At 42.9% G+C, this 21,067-nt stretch overlaps 1 protein-coding gene across 2 annotated transcripts in view; it reads left to right on the top strand.

The window, feature by feature from the left end:
* The first annotated feature begins 3,673 nt into the window (after positions 1–3,673).
* LOC132404986 (ankycorbin-like) overlaps positions 3,674–21,067 on the top strand; it is a 208,198-nt gene continuing 190,804 nt past the window's right edge. For both annotated transcript variants that reach the window (XM_059989643.1, XM_059989642.1), the window contains exons 1-2: positions 3,674–3,853; positions 4,637–4,714. In XM_059989643.1, coding sequence (XP_059845626.1) covers positions 3,689–3,853; positions 4,637–4,714 — 243 coding nt within the window. In that variant the 5' untranslated portion in view covers positions 3,674–3,688. The remainder of the gene's footprint in view (positions 3,854–4,636; positions 4,715–21,067) is intronic.

Here is a 21,067-nt window from a genome sequence, read left to right as displayed (position 1 = left end):
CCGGAAATGTGGCAGGAAGCTGGAGCACCTAGAGGAAACCCACACGGTCACGGGAAGGATGTACAAACTCCTTACAGACAGTTGGAGAATTGAACCCAGGTTGCTGGCCCTGCAATAGTGTTATGCTAGCTGCTATGTTGCAGTAACTGCTACACTAAGCAAGTGGGCTGAGGGATGGCAAATGGAGTTTAATTTGGCTAAGTGCGAGATGTTGCATTTTTGGACAGCAAATTAGGGTAGAATCTTCACAGTGAACAGTGGGGTCTGAGGCATGTTGTAGAACAGAAGGACCTGTAGGACAAGAAGGACAAGTACATGTAAAGTACCAGTAAAAATGGTATTGCATTTAGATAGGGGCATGCTGGCCTTCATCAGTCAAGGCATTAAGTATAGAAATTGGGATGTTATGTTGCAGATGTACAAGACATTGATGAGGCCACAACTGGAATATTGTGTTTGGTTTTAGACACCTACTTTTATGAAAGATGCCATTAAGTTGGGAAGAGTGCAGAGGATGTGCAATGAGGGACACTGACGGATGTGTGGTGGGGTGGCAAGAACTGTGGACAAGGACAAGCGACGACAAGGGCTGGTGTCCGCTGGGCCAGCTAGAACACGGCATTCAAGGCCTTTAGCTCAGAGTCCTGTTATCAAAGAGTCCTGGGGTCAATACTGAAGATCAAAGCCCGAGACCTGGAAGTCCAAGCTCGATAGCTGAAGCCCTAGGCCTACGAGTCCAAAGTTGTAGACAGAGGAGTTTTGCTTTGTTGTATGCACTCTATATCTTGGGAAAGTCAGAAAACTGTTGCCCGTGAGACCGGTGCAGGCCTATCCTGAGGGTGGAGAACAGACTATATATGTGTGTGGAGGAGGGGTGGAATGGAGGAAAGTGGCATGTTTTGCTGTTGTTGTTTTGTTGCTTGTGTTCTGTGTCGTTCTCCCAAGCATTGTGGGCACGCTGTGTCAGTGCTGGAATGTGTGGTGACCCTTGTGGGCTGCCCCAGCACGTCCTTAGGTTGTGTTGGTTGTTAATGCATACGACTTGCTTCACGAGATGTTTCAACGTACGTGTGATATAATAAAACATCTTTGTTTCTGTCAGAAGGGTTGCAGGTTTCTTGAATATGTCTTGGATAATCTGCTGCAACAATATCAGGAGCACGGGTTAAATGTTTATTTATTTATTTTTATTTAGCGGAGTAGGACCTTACAGCTGTGCTGCCCCAGCAGCCCCCAGAAAACCTGATTAATCCTCACCAAATCATCGGACAATTTACCCTACCCACTATGTCTTTGGGCGGTGAAACCGGAGGAAACAGAGAAAACCCACGGGGAGGACGCACAGAGACTCCGAACAGAACGGTGCCGGAATTGAAATCCGATCTCTGGAACATCCCGAGCAGTCACAGTGTCACACCAACCACCATGTTACCGTGGTGGCTGGAGTCACCAAGTCACCATGGCTTCGAGCAGAGGACATCTTATCTCAGAAACTCAGTTGGGAATTTTGAAGAAGTAACCAAGAAGATCAGTGAGTGCCGGGCAGTAGACTTGATCTATAGGGAATTCAATCATCAGATTCTGACTCAGATTTATTAGGCACATGTACATTGAAACATACAGTGAAATGCATTGCTTGTGTTAACTTCCTCAAAAAGTTCTGTAAAATTGGTTAGATACAACCTTCATAGTTATGCTGACAATCCATAATCAGTCCCTGTCTATCCAAATACTTATGTATCTGGTCCCTTAGCATACCTTCTGATAATTTCCCCACTACTGATGTCAGGGTCACTGGCCTCCAATTCCCTGGCTTATTTTAGAGCATTTTTTTAAACAGCGGAGTAGTAGGCAGCCGTCGATCCTAGGGGAACATGGGTTTGCACCTCTAGTGGTCTGTGCCCTCTCCAGGGCACAAGCCTGGGCGGGAAGGTTTGAAGAACCAGCTGTTGCCCATGCAGTGGGTTTCCCTCTCCATATCACTGATGTGGTCCGAGGGAAGGGCAAGCACTGATACAGCTTGGTGCCAGTGTTATTGCAGAGGTTGCCAGAGTGAAGTTGTAAACAACCTCAAACTTCCTTAGAGACCCCAGCTCCGGATTTCTTCCTTGGGGTTTACTCCCGAAACCTTTCGGGAGTTGCTTAGATGGGAATCTTGGCCAGCAAGGACTCATTGGCCAGAAGGGCTTATTTCTCAGAATCAGAATGAGGTGTATTATCACCAGCATATGATGTGAAAGTTGTTAACTTTGCAGCAGCAGTTCAATGCAATGCATAATCTAGCAGAGAGAGAGAAAATAATACCAATAACAAATAAAATAAAACATAATAATAAACAAGTAAATCAATTACATATATTAAATAGATTTTTTTTGATGTGCAAAAACTGAAATACTGTATATTAAAAAAAATTAGGTAGTGTCCAAAGCTTCAATGTCCATTTAGGAATCTGATGATAGAGGGGAAGAAGCTGTTGCTGAATCGCTGAGTGTGTGCCTTCAGGCTTCTGTACCTCCTACCTGATGGTAACAGTGAGAAAAATGCATGCCCTGGGTACTGGAGGTCATTAATAATGGACAGTGGCTTTCTGAGACACTGCTCCCTGAAGGTGTCCTGGGTACTTTGTAGGCCAGTGCCCAAGATGGAGCTGACTAGATTTACAATCCTCTGCAGCTTCTTGCGATCCTGTGCAGTAGCCCCTCCATACCAGACAGTGATGCAGCCTGACAGAATGCTCTCCACGGTACAACTATAGGAGTTTTTGAGTGTATTTGTTGACATGCCAAGTCTCTTCAAACTCCTAATGAAGAATAGCCACTGTCTTGCCTTCCTTATGACTACATCAATGTGTTGGGACCAGGTTACATCCTCAGAGATCTTGACACCCAGAAACTTGAAGCTGCTCACTCTCTGTTCTATGACTCCAGGATGTTGTAGAAATATACAATATCTCTGCATACTAGGTTTAATATTAAGTAACATAACAGATTTCTTTAGCAGTCTAAGAATATGTGAATATTTATGTTACAGTGACCATAATGTTGTGTTTGTGCTAATACATTGAATTCCAGAGGATATAGCAGGCAGCATTCATCCAATGTCGAAATTAGTGGTGGGTAGAGACACGTCATTGTCTAACTCTAAAATCTCATTAATCATTCCAATTAAATCAAATGATTGCTTGCTCACAACTGCTGGACACAAACCTAGAAGGTGTGTATGCATGACAGAATCCCAAACACTGGTAAACCTGACAGCAGTATTTCACATTGAGCGCTAGCTGGTGTCAATCAAGTGAACATGCAGACGAAGCAGATGTGCCCTTTATTTTGTGAATACTTTTTGTACTAAAATCCGTGTAAGAGCGCTACATAGTACGCAATTTTGCTGAGTTATGAACTAGCAGCGACAAGCAATTAATTACATTGCTCTTTGCAAAGAGTTTACATTCCATTTCTGGCTTTCCTCCTGCATTGTTGTAGAATTCCATGTGGCCATATAGCCCATAAGGCAGCAATAGTGCGTGGGGTGGGAGCTTTTGACGAATGGATCCGCCACTCATTGCTTTGCGGGCGACTGACCCAGGCGCGGGCGATCCCCAAGAGACCGGCGCTCACTGCCGCTCTCGGGAGGGCAACAAAGGGGACGGAACGCGGCGCGTGTCCGCGCGGCGGCGCGCTCCCTGCGGATGACGCGAACACGCGCGGGGGGTGGGGGCAATGGCACGCGCCGCCGTTGCCTTTCCCACCGCGAGGCACTCAGGGCAGTGTTAGGGAGGGAGGGAAAGTACGCGCATGTAACTCGGTTCCTTGCAACTTTACACGGACGCCTTCGGCTCCCGCACTGGGATGGGGTGAGTTCCGCTTCAAACTGCAATAAGCCAGAATTCCTTTTTATAAAGACTTTCAATTTTAGGGGGGTGGGGGGGTAAAAGGGCACGTTTTGCTTGCATCTCTGTCGTCGTTTCTCTCTCTCCCCTCCTCGAATCGTAAATAGAGCAGATGAGCGAATGAATGGGGTTATTGTTTGGAGCGGTGGAAGTTTTTATCGAGCGCACCGCGTTTCTGAGAACTGTCACCCTCGAGCGGAGGGAGATTGAGCGAGGGCTGGGAACAGATGGAGGGAGTTTTAAGAGAATGAATGGGAGAGCCGCACACAGACACAAGAAAGAAACACGGCGCTGCCGCGGAGGAGCGAGGCGGTGATTTATTTAAAACCGGGGACGACTTTCTAGAAAGCGCCTTAGGGGGTAATCAAGCCGCAAAAGTTTCCCGGTGAAGTTTTGAGTTCAGAAGCTGAAAGTTGTGTCAAACAAGGACTGTCAAACGGGCTCTTGTTCCTGTGGATGCATGTTCCAACATCTCCGTTTCGTTTGTTCCCTTTCTCCTCGAACATCTTTGCTAGATCTAATTCACGCTCAGGCAATGAACACAATAGTAGTTTTGGCAGCTTTAAACGTAAATACTACTGAGTCGCACGAAAAGAAGCACGGTTTAGTTAGTGTGTAGTTCAGGAGTATTGTCTAGCAGCCGTGCAGAAAATATTCACTGTAAGCAAACGCTGAAAGTACCGTCATAAATTTCTCGAGTTAGGAAACGCACTTCCCGATTTATGGTGTTTTGTGTTTTTTGTCTAGACTTATTTGAGATCTGGTACTCTGCCGTGTCATTGGACGAAAATGAAAAGCTTAAAAGCCAAGTTCAGAAAAACTGATGTGAGTACGATAGAACGCCTACATTACTGTAACTTCTTGACCTCTCGCAAAGAACAATAGCTTTCATTTTGACACTCCTAAGTTGATCAGAAATCTGTGGGAGTTTGACTCAGTCACTTGAGTTTGTCGCCTGAATCAGCAGGAAATATGTAGCGTGCAGATATCTGTATGGGCTTAAATTACTTTTATTTATTAAACGAGTCCGTACAAATCAGCAAAAACAGAAAATATTGCAAGCGCTCAACAAGTCGGACTGTATCAGGGGAGAGTGTAGCCTTTATCAGAACCTTTACATGGAGAAAAAAGAACTTCTCTAGTTTTAAGGGTCCTCTGCAGTAACCGCTGTTGCTACTGTTGTCTGATGCTGTGCACTTCCAGCAATTTCTTTAAAGTTCTAGCAATTTATGTGGTTTCTTTTTTTCTTTTTTTTTTCTTTTTTTTCCGGTGTTGGATAGACTGTTGAGTCTGAAGGCTGATAAGTCCCCGGGACCTGATGGTCTGCATCCCAGGGTACTTAAAGAGGTGGCTCTAGAAATCGTGGACGTATTGGTAATCATTTTCCAATGTTCTATAGATTCAGGAACAGTTCCTGCTGATTGGAGGGTGGCCAATGTTGTCCCACTTTTCAAGAAAGGAGGGAGAGAGAAAACAGGGAATTATAGACTGGTTAGCTTGACGTCAGTGGTAGGAAAGATGCTGGAGTCAATTATAAAAGAGGAAATTACCACACATTTGGATAGCAGTAGAAGGATCAGTCCGAGTCAGCATGGATTTATGAAGGGAAAATCATGCTTGACTAATCTTCTGGAGTTTTTTAAGGATGTAACTATGAAAATGGACAAGGGAGAGCCAGTGGATGTAGAGTACCTGGACTTCCAGAAAGCTTTTGATAAAGTCCCACATAGGAGATTAGTGGGCAAAATTAGGGCAGAGTACTGACATGGATTGAGAATTGGCTGGCTGACAGGAAACAAAGAGTAGCGATTAACGGGTCCCTTTTGGAATGGCAGGCTGCGACCAATGGGTGCTGGGGCCACAAGGTTTGGTGCTGGGGCCGCAGCTGTTTACAATATACATTAATGATTTAGATGAAGGGATTAAAAGTAGCATTAGCAAATTTGCAGATGACACAAAGCTGGGTGGCAGTGTGAAATGTCAGGAGGATGTTATGAGAATGCAGGGTGACTTGGACAGATTGGGTGAGAGGGCAAATGTATGGCAGATGCAGTTTAATGTGGATAAATGTGAGGTTATCCACTTTGGTGGCAAGAACAGGAAGGCAGATTACTTTCTAAATGGAGTCAAGTTAGGAAAAGGGGAAGTACAACGAGATCTAGGTGTTCTTGTACTTCAGTCAATGAAAGCAAGCATGCAGATACAACAGGCAGTGAAGAAAGCTAATGGCATGCTGGCTTTTATAACAAGAGGAATTGAGTATAGGAGTAAAGAGGTCCTTCTGCAGCTGTACAGGGCCCTGGTGAGACCCCACCTGGAGTATTGTGTGCAGTTTTGGTCTCCAAATTTGAGGAAGGATATTCTTGCTATTGAGGGAGTGCAGCGTAGGTTCACAAGGTTAATTCCCGGAATGGCGGGACTGTCATATGTTGAAAGATTGGAGCGACTGGGCTTATATACACTGGAATTTAGAAGGATGAGAGGGGATCTGATTGAAACATATAAGATTATTAAGGGATTGGACACACTGGAGGCAGGAAGCATGTTCCCGCTGATGGGTGAGTCCAGAACTAGAGGCCACAGTTTAAGAATAAGGGGTAGGCCATTTAGAACAGAGATGCGGAAACACTTTTTCACCCAGAGAGTGGTGGATATGTGGAATGCTCTGCCCCAGAAGTCAGTGGAGGCCAAGTCTCTGGATGCATTCAAGAGAGAGTTAGATAGAGCTCTTATAGATAGTGGGTCAAGGGATATGGGGAGAGGGCAGGAACGGGGTACTGATTGTGTATGATCAGCCATGATCACAGTGAATGGCAGTGCTGGCTAGAAGGGCCGAATGGCCTACTCCCGCACCTACTGTCTATTGTCTATATTCTCTCCATATTAAAATATAAAAGTTACAAATGAAAATAGTTACTGTATTTTTTTTAAATATTACCAGAACAAGGACCACTATCCTGATTCCATTACATTAGAGGCTGTGGAGGTGGGGTTAATGTCCAAACTATCCTTCAAATGAAATTGCAAAGGTGATTTGGTGCACTTGGACTAGCTAAGACCCACTATAACATCCATGTATTTGGTGACAGATTGTACATTATTGTTGCTAGCCCATTCTAAATCCTTGATGTTTTTCATAGTTTTATATTTCCTTGTCAAGCGTTCTTGGGGATAGTTACTGAGATTGTCCTTTTTTTCCAAGACAGCCAAATAATGTTAATTGTACTTTTCTTGGAAGTAATAGTTCCTGCATAAAGTACTTACCAATAGGATGAAGCGTATTTGTAGGGCAGATGCTGGGAATGTTTTTCTGTGTTTTCAAAATAGTCTTAACTTGGTGAGTATCTAATGGAAAAGTAAATTTTTTGATAAAGAATTCTGAGGAAAAAATCCTAAGTTCAAAGTAAATTTATTATCAAAGATCATATATGTTGCCATATACAATACAACCCTGATTCAGTTCCTTTTGGGCATTCACAGTAAATACAAGAAACACAATAGAATCAGTGCCAGACCACGCCCAATTGGACGGACAAACAAACAATGTGCAAAAGACAACAAACTACAAATACAGAAAGAATAACAAGTAAGCAGGCAATAAACATTGAGAACATGAGATGAAGAGGCCTTGAAATTGTATCTCTAGGTTCTAAAAACAGTTCAGTGATGGGATGAGTGAAGTTATCCCCTCTGGTTCAAGAGCCTGATGGTTGAGTGATAATAACTGTTGCTGAATCTGGTGATGTGGGTCCTGAACCTCCTATACCACCTTCTTGATGGCAGCAGTGAAATGAGAGCATAGTCTAGATGGTGGGGGTCCTTGATGATGGATACTGTGTTCCCGCAACAGTGCTCCATGTAGATGTGGGTCAGTGGTGGGGGCAGTTTTACCCATGATGGACTGGGTAAAACATCCAGTTCTTTTTCTAGGGTTTTCTGTTCAAGGGCATTGGTGTTTCAATACCACGCCGTGATGCCGTCCGTCAGTATATTATCCACAGCACATAGAAATTTGTCAGTTTTAGATGACATGCAAACTTCTAAGAAAGAAGGGGCATTGCCTTGCTTTCTTCGTAATGGCACTTGCATGCTAGTCCCAGTACAGTAAGCGATAACACTGAGGAATTTAATGTTGCTGACCCTCTTCACCTCTGATCCCTGGATGAGAACTTCCAGTTTCCCTCTCCTGAAGTCAATAATCAACTCCTTGGTCTTGCTGACATTGAGTGAGAGGTGATTGTTGTGGCACCACTCAGCCAAATTTTCAATCTCCCTCCTATATGCTGATTCATCACCACTTTTGATTCAGCCAATGACAGTGGTATTGTCGGTTAAGTATGGAATTGGAGCTGTGCTTCGTTAGCCTCAGTCATGAGCATAAAGTGAGTAGAGCAGGAAGTAAAGCACACAGCCTTGTGGTGCACCTGTGTTGATTGTGGACGAGATGTTGTTGCCAATCTGAACTGGTTGGGGTCTGCAAGTGAGGAAATCGAGGACCCCATTGCACAAAGAAGTATTGAGGTGTAGGGTCTAGAGCTAATTTATTAGTTTTGAGGGATGATAGTATGGAATGTTGAGCTGTAATCAAACAAGAGTGTCCTGATCTGTTCACTTTGGCTTGCATAATCCTGCAACTTTTCAGTTTTTGTGCAAACTTAATTACCAAGTTTTGATTACAATATCAGATTGTGTGTTTGATTGATTTCACTGAAATGTTGTCTTCATTGGTACAGTTTTACTTTTCCCTTTTGGAATTGGTTTCATGGATGTTTTCTTAACAATCCAATTGAATTTGCTCAGGACTTATGGTTTAAAAAGTATGCTGTCATGAAGAGAAATTCTAAAGTTGAGATGATTGAAAGATGGGTGTGTAAATTTTAAATGCAAAAAAAAAGGGCCAAGTCATATTTCAAAATCAAATTGCTGACTCTCATGCATTTGGCTTTTCAGTCCATCAAAGAAAAGTAAATTGGTTATCAAAGTATGTCTGTGTAACCGAAAACTGCATTGGGATTCATTTTGTCATATAAGACAGCAATAATAAACCTTGGATTAATCCAAAGTTTTTCTAGGGTTAAACTTGCACATCTTTATTCTGATAGACACTTTCCATTAATATTATTTTCCAGTTACTTAACATCTATTATAGAAACACAACCAATTTTGGTATCAGTCTTTATGTTCTTGTATTGAATATACTCTCATTTGTTCTGTTTAAAGTGTGAGCAAGAAATTTTGTTGGGGAAGAGGCTTATTTCACTCAGCCAAAGGAAGCTTACTCTCTGTTCAGCAACAGACACAGAGTGCTGGAGGAACTCAGCAGGTCAGGCAGTATCTATAGAAATGAATGAACAATCGACATTTTGGGTCAAGACCCTTCATCAGGAATCTTCTGTATGCTCTCCAGCTGGCTACTGTATGAATAGCTTTAGTCTTCTACGAGAATAATCTCTGACTGATTTCAAAGCACTTTGATGTCACTGTGGCCAACCAATTCCTTCAACATTGCCTAGGATGATGAAAGCAGTATTGGTGGTTGAAATTTGGGTTAACCCAGACGGGAGTAGTAGATGCACAATTATTATCTCATAGGAAGTGTGATTTTTGGCAAGATTTTCATTCACAATAGCCTTTCTCTTAAGTATAAAACTTATGCAAAGAACTTTGTCAGTAGAGCAGAATCAGCTTTATTATCACTTTTTATATAATGTAAAACCTGTTTTTTGTGGCAGCATTACAGTACAAAGACATCAATTATTGTAAATTCCAAAATAAGTAGTGCAAGAAAACAAGTAACAGGGTAGTGTTCATGCTGTATTGAGAAATATGATGATGGAGGGGAAGAAGATGATCTTGAATCATTTTGTGGATCTTCAAATTCTTGTACCTCCTTACTGATGGTAGAAATCAAGAGGGCATGTCCCAAATGATGAGGGTCCTTAATGATGGATCTTGCCTCCTTGAGGGCTCTGTCCCTTGAATACGCCCTCGATGGTGGGAAGGGTTATACCCACAATGGAGCTGGCTGGATCTACAGCCTCACTGTCACTGTTTACTGATACTTCTCACTGTTTGCTGCTCACTGCTCCACTGAGTGCATACTCAGGAGCAGAAGACTTCACTGACATTTCCTGCAGCTTCGAGCAGAGTTGTCTGAATCATAAGCATCTCCAAAATGTAACCACATACTGGCAGCACTATGCTGTAATACCTCCTACATGCTTGGAAACCTGTTGCCAGGAGGCACCTGGCTGTAATTCAAGAGGATGCCTGCAGTCTCCAGCCCTAAATGTGCATCCCTTGTTCTCCAGATAAACCAGGAGATCAGGATACACCATCATTGCAGCATGCATTAAGCAGAAATAACATTTCTTGTAGCTAGAAGACTATGATGTGCATATGGAATGATTGTGAGCAAGTAGCTGCAAGAATTTGCAATAGAGTAAATAAGGAGTTCCCAACACTTTTTTATGCCATGAACTAATACCATTAAGCAAGAGGTCCACGGACCCCAGGATGAAACCCCTGGCGTAAAGTGATACAGTGGTGTTACACAGAAAGACCCAACAAGGTTAAGAGCAGCAAATCTTAAACACAAGAGATTCTGTCGGTGCTAGAGATCTTGGGCAACAGATACACAATACTGGAGGAACACAGCAAGTCAGGTAGCATCTACAGAAGGGAATAAACAGCCAACGGTTCGGGACGAGACACTAGAGTTGCAATTGGGACACTTGCATTTGGGATTAGTGGTAGTAAAGAGACTTTTACAAGTGTTGTAAAGTAATTTATGAGCTTGAATGTTTTACTGAGTATTAGCATGGGGAGTTTTGTCACTAGAGTCTATTCATTTTTTTGTTTTAGAAAATCTTTAACTTTAGATGAGTTGTTAAAGCAAAATATATCTCCACTTATTTTAAAATTAGAAATCGTTAAGTTTGAAATTGAAGTTAGGCTGGGGAATGCAGTAGAACAGACAGGTCTGTGAATACAGATACATAATTCCTTGAAAGTGGCATGATAGGTAGATAAAGTGGTAAAGTAGCTTTTTGCCATCATAAATCAGTATTAAGTACGGATGTTATGTAGAAGTATAAGATATTGGTGAGGCCAAATACAGAGCGTTGTGTGCACTTTTGGTCATCTTACCTACAAGAAGCTATCAATGAGATTGAAAAAAGTGCAGAAAAATATTTACAAAAGTGTTGCCAGGACTTGAGGACCTGAGTTATTGGGAAAGGTTGAATAGGTTAGGACTTTTTAATCCCTGGAGAATAAGAGGAGATCTGATAGAGGTATACGAAGTTATGAGAGGAATAGTCAGGGCAAATGCTGCAGGGTTTTTCCGCTGAGGTTTGAGACAAGATCTAGAAGTTAAAGGCTAGCTAATTTTACAACCTATGCTGGTGATGTTAAACCGGATGCTGATTCTGATTAAGGGTGAAGTGTTGAAGGGGAGCTTACGGGGGCTCCTCTTTGAGCAGAGGGTGACGTGAATGTGGAATGAGCTTCCACAGGATATGGTAGATGCAGGTTCAGTTTTAACATTTAAGAGTATTTTAGTAGCGTGGTGGAGAGAGGGGCATGGAAGGCGAGGGTAGATCAAATTAGTCAGAAGACGAGGCTGGAACAGACTAGATAGAAGCATAGAAAATAGGTGCAGGAGTAGGCCATTCGGCCCTTCGAGCCTGCACCGCCATTCAGTATGATCATGGCTGATCATCCAACTCAGAACCCTGCACCTGCTTTCTCTCCATACCCCCTGATCCCTTTAGCCACAAGGGCCATATCTAACTTCCTCTTAAATATAGCCAGTGAAACGGCCTCAACAGTTTCCTGTGGCAGAGAATTCCACAGATTCACCACTCTCTGTGTGAAGAAGTTTTTCCTCTTCTCAGTCCTAAAAGGCTTCCCCTTTATCCTTAAACTGTGACCCCTCATTCTGGACTTCCCCAACATCGGAAACAATCTTCCTGCATCTAGCCTGTCCAATCCCTTTAGAATTTTATACGTTTCAATAAATCCCCCCTCAATCTTCTAAATTCCAGCGAGTATAAGCATAGTCGATCCAGTCTTTCTTCATATGAAAGTCCTGCCATCCCAGGAATCAATCTGGTGTACCTTCTCTGTACTCCCTCTATGGCAAGAATGTCTTTCCTCAGATTAGGGGACCAAAACTGCACACAATATTCTAGGTGCGGTCTCACCAAGGCCTTGTACAACTGCAGTAGAACCTCCCTGCTCCTGTACTCAAATCCTTTTGCTATGAATGCCAACATACCATTTGCCTTTTTCACCGCCTGCTGTACCTGCATGCCCACCTTTAATGACTGGTGTACAATGACACCCAGGTCTCGTTGCATCTCCCCTTTTCCTAATCGGCCACCGTTCAGATAATAATCTGTTTTCCTGTTCTTGCAACCAAAGTGGATAACCTCACATTTATCCACATTAAATTGCATCTGCCATGAATTTGCCCACTCACCTAACCTATCCAAGTCACCCTGCATCCTCTTAGCATCCTCCTCACAGCTAACACCGCCGCCCAGCTTCGTATCATCCGCAAACTTGGAGATGCTGCATTTAATTCCCTCGTCTAAATCATTAATATCTATTGTAAACAACTGGGGTACCAGCACTGAGCCTTGCAGTACCCCACTAGTCACTGCCTGCCATTCTGAAAAGGTCCCGTTTACTCCCACTCTTTGCTTCCTGTCTGCCAACCAATTCTCTATCCACATCAATACCATATCCCCAATACCGGGTGATTTAAGTTTGCACACTAATCTCTTGTGTGGGACCTTGTCGAAAGCCTTTTGAAAATCTAAATATACCACATCCACTGTGGATCCACTTCAGATGGGCTGAAGGGTCTGTTCCTGTGCTTTAGTGCTCTGACTCTCACCTATCATCCAGTTCATGACTGAGCCAGGGAAGTATTCCCACTGTGTGCAAGGTTAAGTATGAGGATAGAGAGTGGGAGTAGTTCTGAGAAGTACAGCGTTTGGAGTGCTCAATTGCGGATTCCTGAATATAACAAGATGGGTAGATAAAATAATTGTGGATCCTTTATAATGAAAACTGGAATATTGGAATTGAGTGGCTATTCTAGAATGATACAAAGCACTTGTTACTTCATAGTTATGTACAGAATTGTACTTGCTGTGATAGACGAAGATGGTGATAGTATTTAGAGAGAGGGCACTGGAGAAATTTAGCCCCGTGGAAAGATTTGAATAGGCTGAGGCAGCTAAGTGAAAATTTAATTAAAGTATTTAAAATATAATACATGCATAGAAGAGAGTAGGAGAAACCTAGTTCTTTTTTTTAAATGAGAGCAATAGGCAAATACTATAAGCTTAGAGTAATTGACAGAATAATTAGAAAGGTAATGGGTATGCTTTTCATGTAAATGCGGAGTGAGATCTGCAAGCTACTGCTTGAACAGTTGGTAGAAGTGGAAGCTTTCATTGATTTTTAGGGAGTATCTGATCAACAGGGCTGCAGGCAGAGAGCTGGAGACTGAGAAAGAAGCCAAAGAACACTACAGTCTACATGCCTATAAGGGGCTTTTGTGCTGTCAATTGGTATAGTTTTGTGAACATTTGTTTATAAAGATATGTTCGTGTGGCCATAGCTGGACACTATATGTAGTTCCAATCACCACACTTAGAGAACGATGTGATTATATAATATAGAATGTGGAGAGGAGATTTGTTGAGATATTGCCTGGAATGGTGATCCAGGCCACTTTAGTACAGGAGTTTGCAGCCTGAGGCATACGGACCCCCTGGTTAAAGGTAAGGGTCCATGGTATTTAAAAAAAGGGTTGGAACCCCTGCTATAGAAAGACTGAGTTTGTTTTCTTTGAAGTGGAGTAGGCTGAGAAGGCAAACTAGTTGAGACATGGTTTCCTTTCAGTATACTAATCACTTGTTAAAAATATGGGCCTTGGATAGGATAGCAAGACATTCTTTCTCCCCCATGTGTTTTGAACTTGGCGGTATAGGTTTAGGTTGAGCAGTAGGAGATTTAGAATGTATCAGAGGAACTTTTTTTTTCTCCTGCCTGGGGGAGAGGGGGAGACTGGCACATTTGAAAGGGGTATCAAAATGAGCACTTGGGTCATCAGTGTATTGAAGGCTGTTGTCCAAGTGCAAGTGGGTGCTAGATGGTTTGCATGGTGGGTTAAGGGTCCTTTCCTCATCTCTCTGCCTGTATTCATCCAAAGGTGAATGCCACTCAGAAAACAAAACGTTTGAATTAGCTAACTTGCTTTAAGTCAAAACCTCCTCAATTTGACATCCTGGCTTGGGTTTTATAATGTTGAATTTCTGATTATTTAATTGGACACAATCTCATAAACAAAAACTATTTTGAAGTCCCCTACTAGTTGGCGATTAGAACCTCTTACTGGTAATCATTGTACAAACACAAGCCTCCAGAGAATGGCTGGCATTCAGTTCTGTGTTATGATAGCTAAGTAAAACGCTTGGGAAAGTACTTCTTGCACAGCAACATGAAATAGTTCCTTCATACATTCAGCTACCTCTAGCCATCTGATAACTATTTGGTCATTATTTTCTGTAATATCTAATACTATATATTTAATATACTGCAGTATCTCTCGAGTCATGACTGCTGCAGTGAACTAATCACTTGTTTAAAATTCATCGACCAAGTAATCTCAGAATTAGAATCAGGTTTATTATCACTGGCATGTGACGTGAAATTTGTTAACTTAGCAGTAGCAGTTCAATGTAAATCATAATATAGAAGAAAAAAATTATAATAATGAGTAAATTAATTACAGTATATGTATATTGAATAGATTAACAATCATGTAAAAATAGTGTATATTTTTCAGAAAAGTGAGGTGTCCAAGGGTTCAATGTCCATTTAGGAATCGAATGGCAGAGGGGAAGAAGCTGTTGCTGAATCGCTGAGTGTGTGCCTTCAAGCTTCTGTACCTCCTACCTGATGGTAACAGTGAGAAAAGGGCACGCTCTGGGTGCTGGAGGTCCTTAATAATGGACACTGCCTTTCTGAGACACCACCCCCTGAAGATGTCCTGGGTACTTTGTAGCCTAGTGCTCAAGTGGTAGCCCGGCCCCCCCATACCAGACAGTGATGCAGCCTGTCAGAATGCTCTTCATGGTACATCTATAGAAGTGTTTGACTGTATTTATTGACATGCCAAATCTCTTCAAACTCCTAATGAAGTATAGCTGCTGTCTTGCCGCCTTTATGACTGCATCGATATGTAATTTATAAGAAGCAAATAATATGTTAAGGTCTTGGTTAGATAGCTCCACACCTTTTATGATATAATGTGGAAATGTTTCCCTTGAGGGGTTCCCTTGGGACTTCGGGCCCAATGGCTGAGGCACCAAATCTGTGAGTCTGCTGGGGAAGTTGGAGGCCCAGTTTCTGAGTCCCAGATGTCTAGAGGTGAAAGACAGCCAGTCCTGAGTTTGGAGAACTGCGTATGTGAGTGGGTGGGGGTGAGGAATGGGGCTTCTCCTGCTGAGCATTGTGAGAATGCTGCGTTGGCACTGGAATGCGTGGCAACACGTGCAGGCTGTCTCCAGTACGTTGTTGGGTGTGCTGGTTGCAATTCAAATGGTGCATTTCGCTGTATGCTTCGATGTGCATGTGGTAAATCTGAATCTAGAATCTGGGGTGGGATGTCTGGAAATACAATTGGTAGCTTCAAGATCAGGCATTCATGACGGAGGACATGGCAAAAAAAAACTTCACCCAGAGTCTGTGTCTCTGTGGAGTTTTCTACTATGGAAAGCTGTGGAAATTCATTTTCGGAATCCAGTTTAATATCACTGGCATATGTTGTGAAATTATCGAGCATATTCAGAGTCTGACGACTCTAGGTATTTGGGAAATGGAGAGTAATGCACAAGGTTGCTTTTGGGTAGAAGATTAGCCACAGTCCTATCAAATGATGCTGCAGGTGCCGCGGGGGTGATAGAGTGGCTTTCTGTCATTTCTACATGAAACATGCAGTACAAAGGGACAAAGTCTGATTTGCTGATTGGTAATTGCGCTGTTGCTTCCCTCCATGCATTGTTGCACGTGGTGTCAAAAAAGTGAATATAAGATTGACATGAACTTATTACTAGCATTGGTGACATTGTCTAATGACTTGCTACTTTCTCACTGATTTAGCAGTGATGAGGTTATACACTTTGGCCAATTTATTAACTACCTCCTGTGGCTAAAATATGTTCTACCGTTGTAGCCCATTCACTTCAGGTTTCGATGTGTTGTGCATTCACAGTTGCTCTTCTACACAACACTGTTGTAACGTGTGGTTAGTTGAGTTACTGTCACCTTCCTGTCAGCTTGAACCACTCTGGCCATTCCCCTCTGACTGCTGTTGTTAACGACACACACAAAATGCTGGAGAAACTCAGCAGGCCAGGCAGCATCTATAGAAATGAGTATAGTTAACGTATTGGGCTGAGACCCCTCATCAGGACTGAAGAAAAAAAAGATGAGGGGGTAGAAGGTGGGAGGAAGGAAGGAAGAAACACAAGGTGATAGATTAATGGGGGGGGCGGGGAAAGGGTGAACTAAAGAGCTGGGAAGCTGATTGGTGAAAGAGATAACAGGGCTGGAGAAGGGGGAAATCTAAAAGAGGACAGAAGGCCATGGAAGAAAGAAAAGAGGAGGGAGCAACTAGGGGAGGTGATGGGCAGGTAAGGAGATGAGCTGCGAGGGAAAAGGGAATGGGGAATGGTGAAGGGGGCGAGGCATTAGTAGATGTTGGAGAAATCGATATTCATGCTAACAGGTTGGAGACTACTCCGTAGAACCATAGAACACTATGGCACAGTACAGGCCCTTCAGCCCTCCATGTTGTGCTGACCCATATAATCCTTAAAAAAAGTACTAAACCCACACTACCCCATAACCCTCCATTTTTCTTTCATCCATGTGCCTGTCCAAGAGGCTCTTAAATACCCCTAATGTTTTAGCCTCCACCACCATCCCTGGCAAGTCATTCTAGGCACTCACAACCCTCTGTGTAAAAAAAACTTACCCCTGATGTCTCCCCTAAACTTCCCTCCCTTAATTTTGTACATATGCCCTCTGGTGTTTGCTATTGGTGCCCTGGGAAACTGGTACTGACTATCCACCCTATCTATGCCTCTCATAATCATGTAGATCTCTATCAAGTCCCCTCTCATCCTTCTATGCTCCAAAGAGAAAAGTCCCAGCTCTGCTAACCTTGCTTCATATGACATGTTCTCCAAACCAGGCAACATCCTGGTAAATCTCTGCACCCTCTCCATCGCTTCCACATCCTTCCTATAATGAGGTGACCAGAATTGAACACAATACTCTAAGTGCGGTCTCACCAGAGATTTGTCGAGTGTGCAACATGACCTCTCTACTTTTGAACTCAATCCCCCTGTTAATGAAGCCTAACAACCCATAGGCCTTCTTAACTACCCTATCAACCTGTGCAGCGACCTTGAGGGATGTATGGATTTGAATCCCAAGGTCCCTTTGTTCATCCACACTCTTAGGTAACTGACCATTAATCATGTACTCAGTCTTCTGGTTTGTCCTTCTAAAATGCATCACCTCACACTTGTCCGGATTGAACTCCATCTGCCATTTTTCTGCCCAACTCTGCAGCCTGTCTATATCCTCTTGTAACCTTCGGCCACCTATAGCTCCATCCACAACTCCTCCAATCTTCGTGTCATCCGCAAACTTACTCACCCATTCTTCCGCCTCTACATCCAAGTCATTTATAAAAATCACAAAGAGCAGGGTCCCAGGACAGATCCTTGCAGCACTCCACTAGTCACCGACCTCCAGGCAGAATACTTTCCTTCCACAACTACCTTCTGCTTTCTTCCTTTAAGCCAATTTTTTTATCCAAACAGCCAAGGTTCCACTTATCCCATGCCTCATGACTTTCTGGATGAGTCTCTCATGAGGGACCTTGTCAGATGTTTTGCTAAAGTCCATGTAGACCACATCCACTGCCCTACCTTCATCAATTTAGGGTCAACTAAGTCGGAACAACTTGAGTGTGTCATCATCACGGCAGTGGAGGAGGCCACGGATATAAGAATGGGAAGTGGAATTGAAAGTGTGTGGCCACTGGGAGATCCCACTTCTTCTGGCAGACAGAGCATAGGTGCTCTGCAAAACAGTCTCCAAATTTACATTGGGAGACTTTCCACCCTGGGAAAAAGTTTGGCTATCCACTCTTCTGAAATCCTGTTGTTTATGTTGATTCTCTTAAGAGCCATTCTGAGTTCCACTTCCTTTCTGTACTTTGTCTCCTAACCCGCTGTGATTACAGCCTCCATCTCCATTAGGTAGACTACTAATAAGAGCCTGTGCAGACTAATTGGGCGAGTCCCATGAAGTGTTGCCGTTCCTTCGGATTCATCGGCTGCATGTAGAGTGGGAGCCTGCCACATGGGTAACAGCTTGCTCTCCATATTCTACTGCCCTAGCTTGCGTACTGGCTTGTTTATCACGTAGAAAGCTGGGACGTAACATCTATGGTTGACCCTGGTCAATGTGCTGCTCCTTGATTGTCGAGGAATATTACTGAGGGTTCGCATTAACTTGTTGATATTGTAAAATAATCTTTGGTTAATGAGTAATATAGTACACTGAAAAGTTCTGCAGTATATGGTATGAATAAAAGTTAAGTACATTTGGGTAAATTCTTACCATTATGACTTGGATGATGAACCCATGATAAAGCAGCTGAGATTTTTGACTCATTCTCCAAGTATATGTTCTCATTATTCTGTGAAGTTTGAGGAATTTACTTCAGAGGTTACAGTTGCTGTCAATGTTACTCCACTATTTAAGAAGGGTGGGAGACAGCAGAAAGGAAACCATAGACCTGTTATCCTGACATCAGTGGTTGGGAAGTTGTTGGAATTGATTGTTAGGGATGAGATTACGGAGTACCTGGAGGCACAGGACAAGTTAGGCCAAAACCAGCATGGTTTCCTGAAAGGAAAATCCTGCCTGACATACATACTACAATTCTTTGAGGAAATTACAGGCAGAGTAGACGAAGGAGATGTAGTAGATGTGGTGTATGTGAATTTTCAGAAGGCTCTTGACAAGCTGTCGCACATGAGGCTGCTTAGCAAGATAAGAGCCCATGGAATTACAGGGAAGTTACTAGCATGGGTGGAGCATTGTTTGATCGGCAGAAAACAGAGAGTGGGATTAAAGGGATCCTATTCTGTCTGGCTGCCGGTTACCAGTGGAATTCAACAGGGGTCGGTGTTGGGACCACTGCTTTTTACTATGTATGTCAATGATTTGGACTACAGTATTAATGTATTTGTGGCTAAATTTGCCAGTGATACAAAGATATGTGGAGGAGCGAGTAGTGTTGAACAAACAGGGAGCCTGCAGAGAGACTTGGATAGTTTAGGGGAATGGGCAAAGAAGTGGCAAATGAAATACAATGTTGGAAAGTGTATGGCCATGCACTTTGGTAGAAGAAATAAATGGGCAGACTACTATTTAGATGGAGAGAGAATTCAAAATCATTAAATACAGTTATCAGAGCAGTAAATCAAATCAAGTCCCATGCTCTCAATTCTCAACTATTCTGAGAGCTTTGTATTGAGAATGATGAACAGTTCTAATGCTTGCTGTTACACACTGAAGTCAGGTGGCCCTCAATAGGAAACTGCCTGAGACATGTCTTTATGCACTTTCTGAAGACTCAAATGCTTCATTCAGTAATCAACTCAAGAATATTAGGCATGACATTGCTTTATTTGTCAGAATTATTCACAAAGTTTTAAGAAACCAGTTGCTAGGAAATGATGTGGATCTGATCAAAGTCAAATCAGTCATCTCCACTTTTCTGTCCAAGTTAATCCTATTTAAGTGCAACACCGGTCGTTGCGACCTTTTCCAATTTCTGAGTCTCTCTGAGTTGGAACAGAAAGAAAGAGTGCCAGATAATGATCCTCAAGTATACTGTGCCCACCTAGGTAATGGAACAGAAAGAAAGAGTGCCAGATAATGATCCTCAAGTATACTGTGCCCACCTAGGTAAGCTGCATAAAATCTTACCAGAAAGACATTTTTAAAAGCTTTTTTAAAAAAAAGTATATAAAGGGTAAAAGAGAGTTGAGGGCAAATATAGGACCAATAGTAAATGACGCTGGAGATACTGTAATGAGATGCAGAGATGGAAGAGGAACTGATTGTGTATTTTGCATCAGTCTTCACAGTGGAAGACATCTGCAGTATACTGGACATTCAAGAGTGTCAGGGAAGTGAAGTTTGTGCAGTGAAAATTCTGAGAAGTTGCTCAGGAAACTTAATAGTCTGAGGGTAGATAAATCTCCTGGATCTGATGGAATGCACCCTTGGGTTCAGAAGGAAGTAGCTGGAGAGATTGTGGAGGCATTAGCAATGATCTTTCAAGAATCGATAGATTCTGGCATTGTACCAGATGACTGGAAAATTGCAAATGTTACTCCGCTATTTAAGAAGGGTGGGAGACAGCAGAAGGGAAGCTATAGACCTGTTAGCCTGACATCAGTGGTTGGGAAGTTGTTGGAATTGATTGTTAGGGGTGAGATTATGGAGAACCTAGAGGCACATGACAACATAGGCCAAAGCCAGCATGGTTTCCTGAAACGAAAATCCTGCCTGACTAACCCACTGCAATTCTTTGAGGAAATTACAAGCAAGGTAGACAAAGGAGGCGCAGGTGATGTACTTCAGAAGGCCTTTGACAAGGTGCCGCATGAAGCTGCTTAGCAAGATAAGAGCCCATGGAATTACAGGGGAGTTACTATCATGGGTGGAGCATTGACTGATTGGCAGAAAACAGAGAGTGTGAATAAAGGGATCCTATTCTGGCTGGCTGCTGGTTACCAGTGGAGTTCCACAGGGATCAGTGTTGGGACCACTGCTTTTTACGATGCATGTCAATGATTTGGACTATGGGATTAATGGAATTGTGGCTAAGTTTGCTGATGACACAAAGATAGGTGGAGGAGCGGGTACTGTTGAGGAAACAGAGAGCCTGCAGAGAGACTTAGGTATTTTAAGGGAATGGGCAAAGAAGTGGCAAATGAAATACAATGTTGGAAAGTGTATGGCCATGCACTTTGGTAGAAGAAATAAATGGGCAGACTACTA

The sequence above is a fragment of the Hypanus sabinus genome, chromosome 14 (genome assembly GCF_030144855.1).
Source record: "Hypanus sabinus isolate sHypSab1 chromosome 14, sHypSab1.hap1, whole genome shotgun sequence".
NCBI classification, from domain to species: domain Eukaryota; kingdom Metazoa; phylum Chordata; class Chondrichthyes; order Myliobatiformes; family Dasyatidae; genus Hypanus; species Hypanus sabinus.
Note: the sequence above shows the minus strand (reverse complement) of the source record. Positions and strands in the feature narration are given on the sequence as shown.